Below are 21826 nucleotides of genomic sequence, written 5' to 3' on the forward strand. Positions count from 1 at the left end.
ACCCGGTGATAAACTGAGACAAAAGTTCAGCTAGCAGTTTCTGTATGCCTCTTAAGATTAGAAAAAAAAACATCCTGCACCCTCTCCTCTCACAGGGGTACTGAGCGGAATTGCCACATAAAATTCCTTACCTTGACGTCAGAAAGAAAAATAAGCAACAGGCTCCCTTGAAGCGAAAGCCTAACATTTGACCTCCGTCTTTGAACGCACAGCAAATGTGACAAGAGAAAAACAAGATTTAAATGCCTGTTTACAGAAAGGTAGTGCTTGGAAGGATATTGTGAATTATGTTTGGGCAGGAGAAGGAACAAACTCAAGCTAAACAGCCTAAAGCAAATAAAGCCATTAAATAGCAAGCCAGAAAATGTGAGTTACAGACCTCAAAGTCAATGGTAAGCGACGGGCGAAATGCATTTCTAGGTCAGCTTTCTGAATATCTCCAAGATGTATTTAGAAAACCAGACAGCTGTGCTGTTGGTAGGCTGAGGCCTAGAAAGACCACTTACTGAGAAGATGACTTGGACAATAGTGAAAATTGGGGGGGGGGAGGGGGGGGGGGGTGAAAGTGTGTCGCTTTTCAGGGGTCTCCCTGAAATACTGTAATATTTAATTAATTCAGTATTTGCTCAATTAAATACCTAAAACAAGAGTAGATGTGCTCAAATTAGGCACCAGAAGATTTTGTGGCAGAAATAAAAGCATTCACAACTCAAAGAAAAAATAACCAGTTCTAGAGATTGTTCTCAAAGATTCATTGCTTACCAGATGGTGGAGTGTACGAACGTCGTATGTTTGTTCCAAATAGGTCCACTGTACTGTTTAGCATTACAACTGAACATCGGCTCATAAATAGACTCTTTCGGGGGCACCTCTGGTACAGCTGGGACAGGCTGCGCAACATCTTGAGATCAATTCAGACAGCTTCTTGCAAGGGCAGGTTTCTGAAACAAACGAAAGACTTTACCAAAAATAAAATAGTGCCTTTCCAAATGATATTCACACAAGTAACTCTGTGTGGTGTTGCATGTGGTTAGAAGAAAACTCAATTGTCAAGGTATCCTTTGGACATCCTCTCCATATTCTGTATCAGTTAATTGGCTTTCCGAGCACTCAGTGTGATCTATTATTTAGTACAATCAATGACATTCCAATAGTGTTTACTTGGTCTGTTTTTTTCTACTCTTCAAAAGCTTCTTACAGGTGCTCTGGTGTGAACTCCAGACACTACAACGTTTTTATATCCAGTTCACTCCCTTTGGAATAAAGAGTTCACTTACAGCATTTTGCCCTTTGCACGTCTTTCAGTGGCGGCCCGTCCTTTAGGGCGGAGGGGCCACCCCCCCACCTTTTGCCCCTCATGAAGAATGTCTGTCAGGTTGAACAAAGGTCAGCCTGACAGACACTCTCCATGTTCAGTTCAGGCAGCCAGGAGCAGACATGCACGATTTGCGCAGACTCCTGGCTGCCTGAGCTGAACTTTGCTGGGCTGAGGAGGTCACAGCTCCTATCGGCGTGACCTCCTAGGCTCAGCAAAGGTACCTCGAGGCCCTCCCCTGGGTGACTAGGAAAGCGTCACCAATTGACACTCTCCCTGGGCACTTCAGTTTAAGCCCTGAAGTGCCAAGGGCGAGTGTCAATCAGTGACACTTCGTTACAGTGTGGTGGGGTCAGCAGTCTCACTGACACGATCCCACTCTGTGACGAGGCTGGGACTGCTGCCTTCCTAGGTCAGCCAATGAGGGAAGGCAGCAGTCCCAACCCTCCTGGGACATGGAGGCTGAAGGTAAGTGTGTGTGTGATGTTTTAAATTGAAAGTTTGGTGCGTGCGTGCATGTTTGAATGGTATGAATGTTGTTAATGGATGTGCGTGCGTGTCTGTGTGTGTGTGAAAGAATGAGTGTGTGTGTGTCCCGCCCGCCCCCCTCCCTCCTAAAGCTGCCGGCTGCCACCGACGTCTTTAGAAGCGAAGTGCTCAATATGCCTCAATGTGAATCATCAACTTTCTTGACATTATGCTTTCATCTGTACACACAAAGGTCCCTCCAACAGCTTAATGGAAAAGCCACTGTATTTTACACATGTTCAACATGTCTGAGTCCCTCTGCCATTCATGTTTGTGTGCACATGATGTGCCCTCAAATATGAGAGGCAAAGTTACTTCAGTAAATTCCTCTCTAGTAGCTGAATGACTCCCCTAGAACCTGCTGTACTGTGAGAACCAGCAACATCATCTATGACCTTCTGCCATCTGTGGTTTTGTACACAGTGTGCATAAACTTATAAATGCAGGCAGGCTCGGGCTATATTGCCAGTTCGTACAATACAGCAGGTCCTCAGAAAAAGGAATTTGAGAGTACAGATTAAACCATTCTGTCTAGCAGGTTGATTCACATTGAAGTGTACTAAGCACATTTCTATAGAAGAAACACAAAAAGCGTGAAATCAGCTATATATTCCTAATGTAATTTATCTGAATGGGATGATAGGAACTTTCAGTGGCAAGCAAAAATACTTACAATAATGAATGTTTTAAAAAATCTACAGGAATAGTATTTTTAAGGGAGACTTAATAAATGCACTAATGGAACTTTGTGTGAGATAAGTGACTGAGACCCAAAGGGCATGCCCACATGTAAATGGTGGCATGGAATTAGAGTCACTTAAAGGTTTCTCTTTGCACTCCTCCTCTTCTAATCATTTACCAACTTATAATTGCAGGAAGTTCGGAATTTGATTTGCCCAAGGTGAATAACTGATAGAAACACAAGACAATGGTTTGAATTTAGAGAAATGAATGTAAAGAATGTCTGTGGGACCCAAATATGTTATTTTAAAAGCAGGAATCTAAAATGTCACTATTAATCAACAATTTCTCCCCTAAGGAAAACAATATCTACAACATCAAAGGAGTCATTTTTTTAGCATCACTTCTATTTCAGAAACACAAGTTCTTCTTGCAACATGTTTTAATAAAATAAGAAACTTAGTTGGACGAGACAATGATAAGTCAGTCAGTCAAAAGGCTTTAATCGGCTACTAAAAAAATAAAATCAAACATTTGACACAATAAAAACATAAAACTACATTATCACACTGAAATTAAAAACAGACAAAAGTTAATTTAAGAAGACTCATTAAAAACAGATACAAAATTCAAAGCCAAGGCACATAGTATAAAATCATCATATCATCCGGGCAACCCTCTTCCTAATCCTAAGAACCCCTGTCAAAAAGCTTGCTACATTAAAACTGATGAAAGGGCTTGCTAAAATTAATAAGTATGTCGACGCTGGTCTAACCTGCTCAAAAGGTTGCTTCCTAAATAAAGGCAAAATATACTGATGCCGTAACGCTCTATAGTGATCACAAAAGAAAATAAAGTGCACAGTTTCTTGTGGAGAGAAATCATCACACAAACAAGGACCCCTCTTTTCCACCTTGTGTTTACCCTGAGGGACTGCCAAGGATCAATGTAAAAGGTTAAATCTAATCAGCAGGGATTGATGTTGAGACAGTAATGAAATAAGGCTCCACCCAAGGACGAGTGGTCAACATGAGACAGGACTGAACTGTAGGTTTATTCAGTTCCTGTGCCTCCCTTTCAGAGCCCATCATGTGGTCAAAGTGCTTCCTCGCCCAAACTAGGTCCCTATTTGTGATACCATATGGATGCGCCTTAAAAGTTTTTCATCCAGGGATGTGTAACCCCCTGTCTAAAATCAGGAAATCTTTTATATTTGCCCAGTTGAGGTCTAACACTGGGTTACACCCTACCCACTTGAGCAAGTGCGCAAGATCTTGTTGATTGCAAATATACCTGAACCCCAACTCTTCATGTATAATATATGTAGGTATTGACTGTGTAACAGCCAGCAATTTTCTTAACAATTTATTTTCCAGAGTCTGAATACCTCTCATATTCTCGAATCCCCAGATGTCACTACAAGAACTGGCAATTGGAATACATTTACCCTGGTATACTTTAATGAGTGCCTGCTTCGGTTTAGCCCCAGCCTTATAGCAAAATGGAGTCACAACTGCAGCTCATAAAAATACATTCCTTTTTGTTGTCATTTGGGGGGCCCACAAGCCTCTCATCAAAATGGACCCCTAAATATGAAAAGGTAGGGACCCTGACTGATTCTTTACACCCCCCCTCCAAAGCATTTAATTTTTGTCTGGAGTTTCCTAGAGCCCACGACCATAGTGTGTGATTTAATATAGTTAGTACTCAAGGCAAGCACTCTCAAAGTCCACAAACGAATCCAGAGATTAGAACAGCATTTTCCACATAGAGAAGGGTGGGGACTGACTGCGAACTTGCCCTCAAGATATCTTACAGGCTGAGCATAATTCAAATCCCAAATTGCTGATATATAAAATAAATAAAAAAGGGACCAGGATACAACCTTGCCTGACCCCCCCCCCCTCCCAGTAAGGACTCACTCACTCTGATAGATGCCCTTCCTGATCATGCCTTATCAAGGCCTTGAGATCCAGATGTAAATGACATAAAAATTCACTATATTCTGATCCATCCCAAGGTTAATCAATATTCTTCACAATTTTGACCTATTCACACAGCCAAACGCGGAGGTGAGATCCATGAATGCCATATGTAGTGAGCTTTTCTTCACCACTGTGTAATTTCTGATATTCAATTGTAAGTTCAAACGATCAAGAGTACCTTTGCCAGGCCTGAACCCAAATTGAAGACTGGAAATCCGGCTGTTCTGCTCAGACCACTCCACTAACCTAGATAGAATAGCTTTCCCTATGACCTTAATGGTTGTGTCTATAAGGGAACTAGGTCGGTAGCATTCTGGGTCTGATTTTAACCCCTTTTTAAATACGAGAATGATAATAGCCTTGGACCAGCACTGTGGGATACCTTTCCTGCTGACAGCGTTACAGGCATGAGTTAAGATTTTTGCCCAGACTTGTGGCTCAGATTTAAATAAATCAATGGGTACCCCATCGGGACCTGTTGCCCACTGGGTATTGTTATGATTGCATCAAATATCTCCTCCTCACTTAAACCCAGGGAATAACCTCCACTCCCTCTACCCTGATCCACCGTCTGTGTCACATCCACTAAATTATCATACATACTCTTGAAGTGCAAAACCCAGATGTCGGGGCAATGATACAATCCACTGCATAATTTCTAGTTTCCTTAAAAAAGGCTTATTAAGCACCTCCCAAAACGTCACACTATTGTTAGATACGCAAATTTGCAAAAGATCAGCCCAAGCTCATTTTTGGACCTCAGATTTCCTACCAGAAAGGGTTTGTTTATATAATTTCCTCCACTTTGCTATCTCATTTCAGTCCCTCGAGGTCTGGCTCAATGCCCTCAGCAGGACCTGATGGTCTCATGGTCAGGTTTTGTCAAACCATCTACCTCCCTCTATGGCCCTCTTGCCCGCAGGCTTCCTCAGTTCTTTAGCCACCTGCCCACAGATCCATTGAAATGCAATTAAACCTCCTCATCAAGCTGATTTGTTCCTATACAAGTGTTAAAGTCGGAATCACAAATCACAAATGCTATGGAGATTGCTGACAAAGTGGTTCGGTATGATTTTATCCCATTTTATGAGACGACCTTGATCTTTAGAAGACATCTCCCTGCCTCCACCTCCCATACATAACCTAACAGCTACCCCTACATCCCAGAATAGATCAAACACAAGTGGGTTATGATCGCCGAAATGGCTCTTTTTAATCTCAAAATGTTTATGACTGTGAAACACAGCAGGAGAAATGAAATAATAATCAATTGTTGTATTACATCCTCTTTTTGTGAAGGAGGGCCTCCACCCACTCGCTTTTAGGACACTGCAAATTGCAATTCGCAAGGATGGTCTCTAATAACTCCACTTCTGCCATATGCTCAGAACGGGTAACCTGTAGGTGCTCAGACAAATGGTCATCAGTAATTACGCAGCCCAAGGGACACTTATGCACATTAAAATCCCCAAGAATAAGCACCAAATATGGGGAATGCTGCCTTTGAGCAAACAAATCAAAACACTTTTTTTTAGGCTATACAGGTGCACATTAGCTTTTGCCTGAGTAAAGAGTTAAAAAAACAAATAAGTACTAGACTTGGCGCTATCTTAAAATCCAGCTTGACAGCTAAAATATTCTCAGAGCCCAAATCTATCAGGCTAGGGAAACAAGGGATATCCAATGAGACAAAAACAAGTAGTCCCCCCTCCACCCCACAGGCTTTGCAATGATTAAAAGATATGGTGGCAACAAAAAAACAATAGAGAACCCATTCACAAAAAAACGAGCTATCCGCATCCCAAGTTTCCAGCAAGACTATGATCTGATGGCCACCTACAAAATGTATCCACCTCATCTTCTTTTTTGTTATTAAGGCCGGCTATATTCCAGAAGGCTCCTGTAACCAAAGCACCTTGATTAATTTCACTTTCTACCTGACCACATCCCTTCCCAACCTCACTACATTCTTCTGTCTGAGTCAACCCATCACCGCTTGAAATCAGTCAGTCAGTTAGTACAGTCCAGACTGCCCAGGGGTTGAAACCTGTTGGCTTGAAAGATCGGCCTCGGCTGGTCCCTTCTCCGTTCCTCCACCTGACCATGTGATCTGAACCTCCCATTTCTAGGAAGGGATCTAAAGGTGGGTGTAAAAGTATCCCAAGGGGAGACCCCTGAAGCCCATGGCAGGTCCATTAGAACCATGCCTGTATTGTAAAACACTCCTAGCCAAACCCTGATTCCTGACGTTTAAAACAATATAGTCCCCCCTCAAGGTGTTTTTCAGGGAATTACAGGGTATAGGCCCTTGGTCACCCACCAGAGTTTAATTTCATTTCATGCTTCTAAATTATGATGAGCTCTGTTGCCTGCACCCCACCATATTTCCCCAACTCAGCAGAGCAAGTGAGCCCAACCCTGACTGAGATGGGTGCGCTAAGCAGCTACCAGTATCTTTGCTATCACCCAGCACACTCCGCTCACTAGAAAACAACTGAGTGCCCCCGCTACCAGTGCTTTCAGATTAGTCAATGAGGATTCAATGGCGCCCAACTTTGCACATAAGCCCTCCAAAGAGCCTGAAAAGTTTTGAACAATATCACCACATAGGGTTTTAAGCACAGGCTCCAAGATAGATTTTAACTGCAACTCAGGAACATTTAAGTCTACTAAGCCTGTATCCATATTAGGCATCAGAGAAGTCTGGGAGGTAGCAGTCAGAATGCCTTTTGATTTCACAGCCTTCCTTCCACCCCCTCCCCACCCCCCCATCAACTTGCCCACCTTTATTGATTCCACCTCCCAACTTAGCCTCTGCTGCGATTTGTCCCGGAGTCTGTCCAGGCCTCTTGGTATCATTCGGCACTGAGTTACTACCCACCTCAATTGGGAGTGCTTTAAGGCCAGGAGGAACTGAGTAGTGCATGGAAAATAGTTCTAATGTCGACATGCCAACTCACATGATGCTATTGTGTGCCTAACCTAATCAGCTATTCTTCACATGGTACACTCACTTCCTTATGTAGGGATGAATAAAGCATGCTGGAATCTATTTCATAGAGTATGTTAGCAGTCATAAGTTTGGAAGCTATGCTCTGACATAAATCAATCATTCTGGGTGTTACTGACGCGCACACCAGGGGACAGACAACTTAATACATTTGTTTATGCTGATGGGGAAGGGCAGTTGGGGGTCTTAAGTCAGTGTGCAAGTCTTTTGTCCAAATTGTGCCATGGTTGGTAGCAGGACTCATAAGTCAAAAGAAATTGAGTAATGTGTCAGCAGAAACAGTTATTGTATTGTATTTTAATCGTATTTATATAGCGCTTACTACCCCTGACGAGGCGTCGAAGCGCTTTTTGATGAGTAGCACGCTACTCCGGAACCCAACAAGAATTAGTGATGGATTAGTATCGTTAAATAATTAGTACAGTTTTAGTATTATTATGAGTTAATTTGAGCCGCGGATATGAGAGTTTGTTAGTTAGAATGGAGTAATGGAGGGGTGGAGGAGGAAAGAAATCCAGAAGTGTTAATTGGGAGTATATCCTTCATTTACTCAGCCCAAAGGCATGGGATGAGTAAAGGGGGGTGGAGGGGGAAGAGTATGTGAAAGGGTTAGGGAGAGCATAGTAGCAGGGTGAGATGAATGCAGGAGAATTTAGTAGGGTTGTGTGGGAGGTCACAGAGGTAGAGTGAGGTTTGGTGAGTTAGATGTGGAGGGAAGAGCTTAGGCAGAGATATTTAGGAGATGAAAGTGGTAGAAGGGATTTGGGATGAGTCAGAGTGAGAATGGAGGATAGTTTGATAGAGACATGACATAAGAGTGATGAGTAGATAAGTGTGATAAGATGAGAGCAGGAATTCATAGATATCTAGTATAACAACCCAAAAAAACCAGGAGCCATGCAATGATCCACGAACATGCCAAGCACAGAAATAACATATACACACACATATATATATATACACATACACACACACACACAAACACACATATGCACATACAATACATAATTAGAATCATGGGTAAAAATACTTAGACAGGTTTAAAGAGTGTGTGTGTATTTTATTATTATGACATAGTAGCAATACATATTTTCCAAAGAAACTATAAATAAATAGAAATATACATATAATCTGAAAAACATATTTATCCACATAGGCATATGCAGTTCATAGTTGTTTGAAAAAGGTGGTTATGAAGGAAAGAGCCAACTCTTGAGTAGTTTTCTGAAGACAAGAAAGTTATCTGTGGCTCTTATAGTTGGGGGTAATGAATTCCAAAGTTTGGCTGCTTGGACGGAGAAGGATGTACCACCTATAGTCTTTTTCTTGTATGGTGGTGTTCTAAGGCGGGGTGCCAGTCTTGAGCCGAGGGTTCTTTGTTGGATGTATTTGGTCATTTTCTTTCTGATAAAAAGCGGTCCTGTTCCATGTATAGCTTTAGGCATGTAATATGAATAATTTTCTCTCTGAGTGCTAAACCTTTTTTGGCTAATTGGGATAGCTTGCATCTAGGCCTCCATAACTTTTTTCGTGTAAGCTATCCATGCCAAATTTACGTCCTTTTTTAACCCCAACACCCTGGGGATTCTTAAAGATAACCAGGGCTTTTAGATTATCATTAAGGGGAGAGAGAAATTAGACAATTTTTTTTGGGAGGTGTGGGGTGTTGCAGAAGAAAGTGCCCCCCCCCCCATGAAAATGGCATCAACAAAAGGCTTGCAGTGCTAAAAATAACCATCCTCACAGCTTTCAGGAATGGACAGACTTCATTCAGAAAACCAAACTTTTTACCACAGTTTTGTCATTTTACTGGCAAATAGCCCCTTTTCCCTACTTTTTGTGCTTTCAACCTCCTCCCTGTTTGTGGTGGAAACAGGTGTGAAACCTATGGTGGTTTTGGAAAGCTATACATTTCTGAAAACTAGACAAAATTTAGAATTCAGCAAATGGTCGCTTGTGTAGATCCTTCAAGGGTTTTCCAAAGAAACTAAGGGGCGGGTCATTACGAGTCTGTCAGTCGAAGGACTGCCAGACTCGCTGTGACGGTCGGACTGCCATATTCCAGGTAGTCCGACCACCTCATTACGAGTCTGGCAGTCGGACTGTCATCACCGCCGGAAACTCAGTGCCGCCATGCTGATCACAACACCATTTACCGCCAGCCTTTCCGTGGCAAAGACCCTGCCATGGAAAGGCTGGCAGTAAGCCAGTGCTGGGGGCCACAGGGGAGCCCCTGCACTGCCCATGCCTATGATATTGGCAGTATGGGGGCTCCCCTGTTCAGCACTGTTGCTTTGCAAACAGTGTGCATTCTGAGGGTGCTTGGGTGCTACAGTATTCGCCTCGGCTACTTTAAGGGAGCTGAGGCCAATACCGTAGCACTCTTCCCGACAGTCAGCCTGGCAAGAACGTCTTGGTACAATGTTCCCGCCAATCAGCCTGGCGGGAACACTGTAATATTGTGTGAAGATGGTGCCACCGGCATGTCATTAGTGACCTCCCTGCGGCTTTGGCGGCCCGTGGTGGGACCACCAAATTCGTAATGAGGCTTTAAGTGTTGAATTAAAAAAAACATTGAAAATTAGCAGGAAAAACATCCATTTGTGAAAGCTGTATATTTGTAACTTCTCTTCATGATGGCCGATTTACAAAAGCAATATACCATTACATCTGCTAGACTCTTCTGGTTGCGGGATATAAAGGGTGTGTATGTTTTCCAAGGACTTGAGGTACCCACAACCAATAACTGAGCTGTACCTTGCAATGGTTTTACCTTTTGTCCCGTGTATTGAGCAATTCATATGGTAAAGTATAAAGAGTTAAAAATAGGTATCAAGGAAACCCATATATTTCCACAATGGCCACAATATACGGTGTTTAAAAGCAGTGGTGATTTACATCCCTATGAATTTGTTGGAATCCATACTAGCAATTAGATGGCATTTCTCAAAATATCTTCTTTCTTACATACTGCCTTACACTTGGAAAGCAGAAATGCAGAGAAATACAATTGGTAACAACACTTGTTCTACTTTTCTGTGTTCCCGCAAGTCTTCTGACGCAAATGGTACCACACTTGTGTGGGTGGGTCTAGTGCCTGCAATAAGGAAGGGCCGTAAATGCATATCACATTTTTCCTCTGAAAATGTACCCTTTTTAGGGTCGACCCTGCGTTGCATGCGCTCACGCATGCGTATCGCAGTGAGACGCTTTTGTATTTAGAAAAGGGTTTGGAGCCCTGTCAACTTCACGTCAGTGTTTTTTATTGGTTCGTGGGCTTGCCTAATAAAATCTGCTTGCTTTCATTAGTCGAAGGCAAGCATAGGTCATGCCTTTTCCGGTGGCTAGCCCTCCTCGAGCGCAGCGACCAAGTACAGAAAACATGCGAGGCTCGCAGTTTTCCATCGGGCTCGTGGACTTCTTTTTCTCTAATTTACGAGCGCGATCTCGCTTGGCAGAAGTCGAGCGCTTTACATTGTTAATTTCACTTTTTCGGGTTGTGTACATAAATGCACTTTTGCCCGATAGGTGAAAAGTCGGGTTAGGAGTTTACAACGCGATCAGCTCTAACATGAGCAACCACGAGACCCATTGCATTGTAACTGCTTGTTTACAATGTGCCTAACTCTGGATTTTGGGCCCCAGCTCAGCCAGCTCCTAACGAAACACAGTAAACTTGCATATTTCTTAAAACTAGACACGTAGGAAAATCTAAGGTGGAGTGACTCATGTGGCTTGCACTGGGTCTTCCTACCCAAAAGCCCTCTCACACTTCAAACTTTGACGAAAAAAAGACTTTAAAAAAATAAATAACATTTTCCTCAGATTTCTCCGATGGAAAGTTCCGGAATCTGCAGGGCGCAACTTGTTTCCTACCAACAACTATTTACCAAGTCTCCTGATAAAAATGCTACATCGCTTGTGTGGGTAAGGCAGGACCCACAACAGGAAATGCCCCAAAATTCAACATGGACACATCACATTTTTCCCACCGAAAAAGGACCCTTTTTTGCAATGTGCCTAACTGTGGATTTGGAGCTCTAGCTCAGAGGAAACCTAGAGCAACCGAATAATCCTAAACCTGTACATTTGTGAAAACTAGACACCTAGGAGAATTCATGGTGGAGGGACGTGTGTGGCTCCCACCAGGCTTTTCTACTCAGAAGCTCTTGCAAACCTCAAACTTTGACTAAACAATACATTTTCCTCACATTTCTGTGATGGAAAGTTCTGGAATTTACAGGTAGCCAATAATTTCCTACCAAGAACCATTCCCCCAAGTCTCCCGATAAAAATGTTACCTCACTTATGTGGGTAGGGCTAGTACCCGCGACAAGAAGGGCCTTAAAAGGCAGTATGGATATATCACATTTTCCCACTGAAAACTGATCTTTTTTTGCAATGTGGCTAGCTGGGGATTTTGGGCCCTAGCTCAGCTCACTCCTAAGGAAACCAAGCAAACCTGCACATTTGTGAAAACTAGACACATGGGTGAATCAAGGGTGGGGTGACTTATGTGGCTCTAACCAGGTTTTCTTACTCGAAAGCCCTTTCAAGCCTGAATCTTTGACAAAAAAAATACACATTTTCCTCACTTTTCTGTGATGGAAAGTTCTGTAACCTACTGGGAACAAGTAATTTCCTGCCACCTACAATCCCCCCCAAGTCTCCTGATAAAAAGGTACCTCACTTGTGTGGCTGGGCCTAGTGCCCACATCAGGAACAGACCAAACCAAGGGCAACGAATGTCCCTTTGCGAGGACTCCAACTGAAGTTAGTTTGATCCGTTCCAGTCGCGAGAACTAGGCTCAGCCACACAGGTGGACTAGCATTTTTAGTGGGTAAATAATAGGTGGTAGGAAGTTTGTGGATTCCTTCTGATACTGGAAGAATGTCACAGAAATGCAAGGGAAATGCACAATTTTAGTCAACTATTGAGGTTTCCAGGGAATGGTAAGAAATGTTTGTGGGGTGCAAGAGAGGCACACCACCATGTACTTCCCTGCTTGTCTAGTTTTCAGAAATGCATGGGTTTGGAAGGCTTTCCTGTATGGCTGTCAAAGACAGGCTCAAAACCTCCACCTACCCCATTGATGTTGCCACATTGCGCCTTGGACCCTCTCCTTTGGCGGGCACTAGGCTCACCCACACAGATGAGGTACCAAACTGATAAATATTACTGCACAATAATCTACTCTTCAAGTATACACAAATACTGGTTGGATTTGGCACGAGGGTGACTGAAAAGTTCAAACCAAAAATATTATGAAAAGATTTCACAAAAATAGAATTCACGGTTAATAACTGAAAGTTCAGAATGCTCACCCAATTACTCACAGCTCTTAAGCTGTAAAGCCACATCAAGGCACCAACTGCTTTACAAGATATTCACTCACCTTTCATGCGTGACATACACAAAACCATTATTACCTCACAGCACGTTACAACACTCATATCAACAAACAGCGCCATTCAAAGACTTATCACTTTCATACTCCCACAGGACTGACACAGTAATCACACTGCATGGCAGCTGATGGAGTGTGTGGACTGGTGTTTTGCTGGCAATGTGTGTATAGTGACCAGCAGCAAGTTACTACACACAGACACACACACTGCCAGTGAAATGCCAGCTCTCTCACACTACTAGCGCAAGGACAAAAACACACACCGCCAGTGCACATACCACCAGCCAGATGCCACTTCAAACACAACAATCACACCGCCTGGAAACTGGTGCGATGTGTGCACTGGTGTTTCGGTGGCAGTGTGCTTACAGTAGCTTGCTGATGGTCACAACAAACACACACTCGCAGCCAAACACCAGTTCATGTACACTGGCAGTCACACACACCGCCAGCCAAGTGCCAGGCCACGCACACTACCAGCCAAGCGGTGGTCCATGCACACCAATAGCCAAGTGCCTGTCTACACACACCGCCAGCCAAGCAACAGTCCATGCACACCGTCAGCCAAGTCCCAGTCTACACAGACATACGCACACACACATACATACAAACACACTATCACTTTTTTTTTTAACAAACAAGAAAACACAAACCAATTTGAAGGAGATGAAAAACTAACTTTGACTACAATTACACCAGGTCTAAATGTATACATCAAACTACCACCAACAGTGAAACTGAATAAAAAATATAAAACGATACAGACCAGTCATCCACTTTTAGTCTCACAGTTGCTCCTAATACTTGAGTTGTGTGTGGTATGATTTAAGACATGCAGGCACACATAGCTGAAGATTGGAAGGACACTTGGTGAAGTATATATGACTCTCCTTTTGCAAGCCTCTTTTGACTCAGACTCTACATCTCCTACAGGGGAAGGATTTTTTTGGTGTAGGAGGTCTCTAATCAGGAAAGTGGCAATCTTTCAATCTACCCACATCCTCCAACACACTACCTCTAAGAATACTCACGATCTTAACTGCAACAAGGCTGCCATTACAGAGTGCTGAAATTGAACAAAAGACATCTTTGGATCTGGAGAACAATCCTTGAATATGACAAAAGCATTGAAGGTTGCCAAATGAAACAAATGAACAGCCAACTTCTTATACCAAATGTATGAGTTACACATAGCACTGTAAGGCTCCAACCTCTGATCTACTATAGCTACACCACCTGTGTGCTTACTGCAGTCTAAAATGCACACAAGTGTGTGCACTTAAGCAACCCGACCCCAAACAGTCACAGGCAAAGTACTTTCATCATGAATGGTTTTCAGCATGTGGACAGTTCTCCTGTCTCAAAATTTCACAACTAGAAGCTCATCACTGCCAAGGTACTGCACTGTCCGGTCTGAAGCCTTTTTGCATACAAGCTCTTTAGGGTAACCTTTACAGTTAGAGTGAATTGTGCCACATGCAACACTGTCCACTTTGACCAATTCCCTGAACATCTGTACACCAGAGTAGAAGTTATCTACATTTAAATGGTGACTTTTATTAAAAAGTAATCTACCAAGTTCCCATACAAATGTCTCACTGATTCCAGAAGTGGAAGGACAACTGGAAGGGGTCAATAGATGAATACCTACCAGTGTACACCCTGAAATTATAGAATTATCCAGTACTACTCTCAGACAGCATGTACATCCTAATTCAATAATGTGCCCTCTTGCTAGGAACGTACCGCCTAAAAAAACAAACAGGCCTTGAACAGTTATTTCTTTTCCTGAAACATAGATCTCTGAAAAGCAGTCTACAAAATGATCAAGGACAGGCCAAATCTTGAGGAGCCGGTCACAATCAGGGTGATGCCATGGCTACGCTGGAGAATCATCAACAAAATGCAGCATCCAAAGCAGAAGCAAATACCGATCACAACTCATGGCTGCACGAAATACAGCAGTTGTCATCAAGGGACTAGCAGACCAATATAAAGACAGCAACTGCTTCCTTATCAATCCAATCAAAAAACTTAAACTCCAGAAATTCTTCAACTCATCCAGATTTGTAGAAGTCCACTGGTTAACTCTAGAGTGGGGCTTAAGTCTGGCACTGTTATCACTCAAATGCTGTTCAGTGTACAAATTATTCTGGTCAACAATCTCACCCAAAAATGCATCATCAGTAAACAACTGATAGAAATGCATAGTCAAGAAGTTTTCAGTATTGACTTTACAACCTGCAACATAACCAAAAGACAGGCAACACAGGCTGCACCATGTTTGGGGGAACCCGAGTTCAGCACTCCTAACAGAAAGCCTTTCAGCCCTCTGCTGCAATCCAGATTTCTCTACGTGCACTGTCGACATACCAGTGTCCTCCTGCAAAAGAGGCACTTCCTCTCCGTTGATAGCGGCTTCATCATCAGATGATTCGTCTTGGACTGAAAATTTACTGCCAGAATCTTGGACTTCATCCTCTGCTTCAGAAGCAGAGTCACTCTTAGAACCATGGCCAAAGAAAGATTCACAATGGAAAACAACAACTGCTGAGCTGTCAACCTGTGGTCAGCCACAATCCTAGCTAATAAAAGTAACACAACAAACAAGTCAACAATACCAAACACTGTAAAATCAGTATTAAACAAAAGTCAATTAGTACAAAACACAAAAAGACCTATGTACTCAAGTGATACCACACATTTGCCAGAGGCAGCAAGACTGAGGATCAACTGTACCTACTCTGCACAGACACAGCAAGCATCAAAGAGGTCCCACTGAAAAGGAAAAAAACACATTACACATATCACAAGGCAGTATACAATGTGCACAAATCAATACTTTACTTTGAAATACAATCATACAAAAAGCTAAATATTCAAAACGCTAATACAGCAATCAAAAGCAAATTATAAAAACAGGACAAGGATACACACTAGATGAAAAAATTACAAAATGAGTTGCTTACCAATCACAACTCCACAAACTACAGATCTGCCAAAGCTGCACCCCCATTCAGAATTCACCACCAAGACAAAGGAAATGATTGGCTCTACAATAAAAAAAAAACAGAAAATTAAAACACAAATAAAAATGGTAATAGCTCATCAATCAAAAGACACTGATATTCCCCAGAAAGTAGATGTGACGAAGGCAAAATGGATGCAAACCTTACCCCTAATGCAGATCCCCTATTGCATACGTAATCTTATGGCTAGGTGACTCAAGTGTTATTACACACCCAGAGGCCCAAGTCATTCAAAAAGACCAAAAAACTAAAAAATATTCCCTCAAGGGGGAGGGTGGAATGCAAAAATAATATGGCCCCCAACTGGAGCCACCTTTGCCCAAGGGGTCACTCCCCTTCAAAACATAATTCTCTAGTGTCTTGTGGGCTTCGACCCCCCCAACCCCAAGAGGGAAGATCAGCCTAAAAAAGGCTTATCTGACCTCCTGTGGAGGTGGAATTCCAAAACAAAATAGATAAAAATATATTGCCCACCCCCAAGGGAAGCGACCCTTGAGCAAGGGGTCGCACTCTGCATTTTCGAAATAAAATCCCTGACATCTAGTGGGTTTCGACAACCCCTCCACCCCCCAGGGACAGATCACCTGAAAGCAAAATAAAAAGTCATACTAGCCACGGACCACAGTGGGGTGGCAAAACATAGATCATAATTGCCCTCATGGGGAGCGACCCCTGCCTAAGGAGCTGCTCCATGAACAACAACAAAAAGCTCTGGTGGTCTAGTACATTGGATTCATGCTCCTCGATCGCGGCCCCACCTGTGATCCTGGAGCACAAATCCACTACATACAGACACGGGGGACAACTCTTTCTGTATGGCTCCTACACCCCAAAACCCCACCCCTCCACCCGGAGAAGGACTTACTGAATTACATCCGGTCTTCTGGAGGCACTAGATCCAAATGGCTTCCAATGCGTCCCTGCACCATGGACACAATGGGCCCGGAATCAGTACTTGGGGCCATGCTCCAAGGGAGGGACAAAGAGGAAGTGAAGCTGGCATGCACTGACTAAAGAGAAGCAAGAAAGTGAGTGCCTAGGCAGCCAACCAATGGTAAGCAATGGGCATGCTCTAAGCCCACTATAAGTAAACTAAATGTCTCACTAGGGACAGTGCATGCATTGTTTATAGGGGAGATTCAACATGTAAAATAAACTAGAATTATTTTGTCTTTTTGCTTTTTCCCTTTTTCTCTCCTGCCTAAGTTGTGGCCTGCCTTCTACTGCATTGTAGGATTTATAAATGTTAATGAAGATACTCCGCAATGGAGAACTGGGATCACAAGTACGTTTACTGTGCCATGGTGCTCCTTCACATGAAAAATTATGCAAATGTGTTTTTGTTATCTGTAGGAAGCTGGCTCTGTATATATTATATCAAAATGAGATATAGTGTCCACAGTGTCTAGGGGTTCCCCAGACGCTTAACAGTGCTAAAGTAGATCATACTAATGCTCTCTTTTGTGGAGTGTGGTCGAGCGGTTAGGCTTATCAGAGGGTAGTGCAAAGCATTTGTTGTACACACAGGCAGTAAAGGAAGCACATACTCAATGACTAACTTCAGGACAATGGATTTTATATAACAAAAATATCTTTTGTTACTTTATTTCTAAAAACACGAGATTCAGTTTGCAGGTAAGTACATTTGCAAGTAAGTATCAAACAAATGTATCAATACCACTTTGTTTCAATTTAGCAAGTTAAACGGTTTTCAAGAAAATAGTAAATGTCTGTTTTAAAAGTTGACAGTACAATTTTCAAAGACAGTTCTGTGGGGAAGAAATGTTAGTACAGTTTTGAGGCAAGTACAAGACTTACAGTTCCAGTCTCCGGAGGTTAGGATCTCCACACGTTCGGGTTCAAGTTAACCCCAAACACTCACCACCAGCAACACCGGGCTGGCTGGGTGAAGAGGTCAAAGATGATGCAAGATTTAAATGGGCTCCTGTGGAGACAAGGGGCACTCGGAATCAAACCTGCTTGCAGGTAACCTGTATCTTCGGAGGGAAGACCTGGGGGGTTTCGTTGAGAACCAGAGATCAGCACTAAACACACACCCTCAGAGGCGGGGGCAGCTGGGTGCAAGGTGCAAACTTAGCGTTGGGCTCCCTAAGCTTTTCAATAGGGTGATCCGGGGGGGTCACAAAGATGCTGCAGCCTAGGTCCAGGGGGTCGGTTCCAGAAAACCACAGGCTGGACAAGGAGGAGGCCTGTCTACTGAACGTTGCTGAACCGGTGGTTGGATTTTCCAAGGCCAGGGGGCTGCGGGTGCAGGGGTACCTTTAGGCATCAGGAATCTTTGTCCGGTTCTCTCACTGTCTGGGGCGTTCCTCTGGGTTTAGGCTGCAGGAGTCATAGTGTTGGCCAGGATGGATCAAACCAGGGTGGACACTAGGTCAGAATCGACTGGGGACCTGCTCTGGACCAGTGGGCCACCTGGATACGGGCCATGGGCGTCAGGTGCAAAGTGGGCAGGACTCGCGGATCCGAGGTGATTCTGGAGTCCTTTGTTGGGGTTGCTTTCTGGACAGGGCCGCTGTCCCAGGGATCTTGGTCCTCTGAGGTGCAGGCAGTCCTCTTGAGGCTTTTAAGAGGTCGCTGGTCCTGCAGGATGCGTCGCCTTTTTGTAACAGGGCTTCAGAAGCTGGAGACAGGCTGGTAGGGTTGGGGCCAAATCAGTTAGTGTCTTCAGTCTTCTCTGCTTGGGGGGAGGGGGGTCAGCTTAGCAGTCCTTCTTTCTTGATGTTGTCTTCTTGAGGTCACCAGGAATTTGCCGAGCTAGGTTCAGGGGACCCCTTAAATTCCAGATTTACAGGGATCAGAGGGCAGTAGCCAATGGCTACTGTCCCTGACAGTGACTACACCTTCCTGGTGTCCGCTCCCTTTGGTGAGAGGGACACAGACCTAACACTACTGGTCCCTGTCCTCCAAACCAAGATGGTGGATTCCGCAAGGAGGGTGGTCACTTCAGCTCTGGACTCCTTACAGGTGGTCCTAGCTGAAGTGGTCACTCTTCCTTGTTTTTCCTAATTTTCCCACCAGACTGCTTTGTCCGGAGTGGGGCATCTCCAATACCTGGAGTGTCCTGGGACACTGTAACAAGAGGCCTGAGCCTTTGAGGCTCACCGTCAGGTGTTACTGTTCCTGCAAGCTTTGTTTCTGGCCACAGAGAGCACAATGGCCATCACCCCATGTGGTCAGAAAGTGTCTGGAAGTGGTAGGCTGGCACAGACCGGTCAGTCCTGCACTAGAAGTTGGGCTAAAATACAGGCGGCATCTCTAACATGCCCTTTGGGTGCATTTTTTCAATAAATCCAACACTGGCATCAGTGTGGGTTTATTGTGCTGAGAAGTTTGATACCAAACTTCCCAGTCTTCACTGAAGCCATCATGGAGCTGTGGAGTTCGTAATGACAAACTCCCAGCCCATGTACTCAGTATGGCCACACTGCCCTTAATATGTCTAAGAATGGACTTAGACACTGTAGGAGCATATTGCTTATGCGGCTATGCCCTCACCTGTGGTATAGTGCACCCTGCCTTAAGGCTGTAAGGCCTGCTAGAGGGGAGACTTAACTATGCCACAGGCAGTGGTTTGTGGCGACTGTCTTTTTCTCCCCACCAACACACAGAAGCTGCAATGGCAGTGTGCATGTGCTTGGTGAGGGTACCCCCTGGGTGGCATATTACATGTTGCAGCCATTGGGGACTTTCCCTGGCCACAGGGCCCTTGGTAGCATGGGTACCTTTTACAAGGGACTTAAATGTGTGCCAGGGGTGTGCCAATTGTGGGAACAATTGTGCAGCTTTGGGAAAGAGCGCTGGTGCTGGGGCATAGTTAGCAGGATCCCAGCACACTCGCAGCCAAGTCAGCATCAATATCGGGAAAAAAATGGGGGGTAACCATGCCAAAAGGGGCACTTTCCTACATTATCTAAATAGGGTTGAGTTTAATTGCCTTTTGTTTTTAGTGTGTACATGTAGCCACAGGCATCCTTATCAGACTTTAAAATTAAACTTTGGTCATGCTAAGTTTACGGGACTCCCTATTTGACCAGAATCACATTTTAAAGTTATCCTGTGAAAGGTTTTATTAATGCTATCGTCTCTACTGGAATAGTTAGGTTCAAGTATGATGTAGCTGGTGAGGGACTTTGTTTTTTTCCTTCTTTCAGGGAGTTCCTACTAATCTGGAAGTATTTTACTAATTGTTTCTGTATTTCAGATCTTTCACTTCCAGTTTTCTTAAATAATTTTGCTGTGGATGCTGACAGTTATGGCCTGAAAGCTAAAGGCAGGTTGTGCGTCAGTTAAGCCACAATTGAATCAAGACTGTCAGTAATTACAGCCAGGTCATAGACGAAAGTCAGCTGAAACATGATCTGATAGCTTTAACTCATTCATTGTTGCTTGAGATTGAATTGTGATTAAAATCCAGTCTGTTGGGTAAGCCCTTCCACAGCATGTTAGGCTGAATTATAGAACAATGCACGGAAACCATTGTTTGCTCATTTGAGAAGTAAAGTTGCATTGTACTGGCCCCATGAATCATATGGAAAAAGAGTAAACAGATGTCAGGAAGTTGAGTGCCAAGGAACTGATAAACAGAGCTAGAGGACCACCCTAAAAGAAACCACCCTTTACGGATCCCCCTAAGTGGGTCTCCAAGATCCATACAAAGCAAATAGTGAAAAAACAATGACTCTGCAAAAGTGACTAAGACCAGATGTTATTATCTGGGACTTTATTTCATTGTTCTACAGTGGCTAGAATTTGAAGAACACTGAGTAATACTTCTCACAGGTGTCAAATACCGTAGAGGCCCCTGTTGCTAGTATATCTCACACTGAAATATTATACAGAGACAGATTCTCGTGAGCCAGTATGAAGGTGAAGTAACTATTCCAGAAGAAATGGTGGAGGCATCCATAACATAATTTATGACATAAGTGTATTCAGATTGAGCTAACTGACCAGGATGTACAAAAAACTACATCTGTCATCAGTTTCACTCTACAACTTAGCAAGAGTTAATGTGAAGGAAATATCCTCCTGGGAGACATGATAAAATATGTTTAAGTTGTACATTCAAAAGGAAGATCAACCTTTTTTATGATCCTGTTGCATTATCAGGCACAGTGATAGATGTCAGGTGTGAGAACTGTGTGTAACCTTTTTCACTGAGTGATTCTAACAAAGAGCTTGTCCAGCCGTACTACCTATTCTAAGGAAACCAAGCAACAAGTAATGGAAGCAGATACATTTCTAGTTTGTTCATACGTCTCCCTATTACTCTCCATATAATTTGATTATATGTATCTAGATGTGTTTTTTTTTTTTTTTTACAAATATGTGTAATAATCGTATTTTTTAAAATATACAAATATTCTTTAGGACGTCTTAACAAAAGCATATATTACCTATGGTTAAATTGATATATATATATATACACATACATATACACACACACTTACATAATATCATAAAATTCACTGCTTAACATGTATATAGGTCATTGCATAGTTTTTAAATAAGTTTTTGAATAGATGCATATAGGTCTCTGATTCATTTATCACAATAAGTACACAGCATCATAACTATTTAAATATCGAGGAAAATATCAAATAAAAAAAAATATAAAATATATAAAAGTCCCCAAATAAACTACCTCATAGTACAGCAGAAAGACTGAGTTTATAAAATACTACTTTAAATCTTGATATAGTCTCTTCCTTATACATATATACCCTATTTATGTACTTATGTAGTTATATATGTATTACTTTACTCCTACTGTAGAAGAAAAAATGTTTGACACTATCCTTCACGCTACTCTGTCTCACCCTATACCTCTCTCAATATATCTTCCC

The 21826-nt window shown here is 43.0% G+C and overlaps 1 protein-coding gene across 3 annotated transcripts in view; it reads right to left on the minus strand.

The window, feature by feature from the left end:
- Positions 1-21826, minus strand: part of ATPAF2 (ATP synthase mitochondrial F1 complex assembly factor 2) — a 108087-nt gene that overhangs the window by 82284 nt on the left and 3977 nt on the right. The window contains exons 2-4 of one of the 3 annotated variants that reach the window (XM_069210090.1): positions 15897-15980; positions 15671-15705; positions 763-941 (exon numbers count right to left, since the gene is read on the minus strand). In XM_069210090.1, the coding sequence (XP_069066191.1) occupies positions 763-901 (139 nt within the window). In that variant the 5' untranslated portion in view covers positions 902-941; positions 15671-15705; positions 15897-15980. The remainder of the gene's footprint in view (positions 1-762; positions 942-15670; positions 15706-15896; positions 15981-21826) is intronic. The other 2 variants (XM_069210089.1, XM_069210091.1) reach the window with 2 other exon arrangements.

Source organism: Pleurodeles waltl, chromosome 10 (assembly GCF_031143425.1).
Source record: "Pleurodeles waltl isolate 20211129_DDA chromosome 10, aPleWal1.hap1.20221129, whole genome shotgun sequence".
In the NCBI taxonomy this organism is placed as follows: Eukaryota; Metazoa; Chordata; class Amphibia; order Caudata; family Salamandridae; genus Pleurodeles; species Pleurodeles waltl.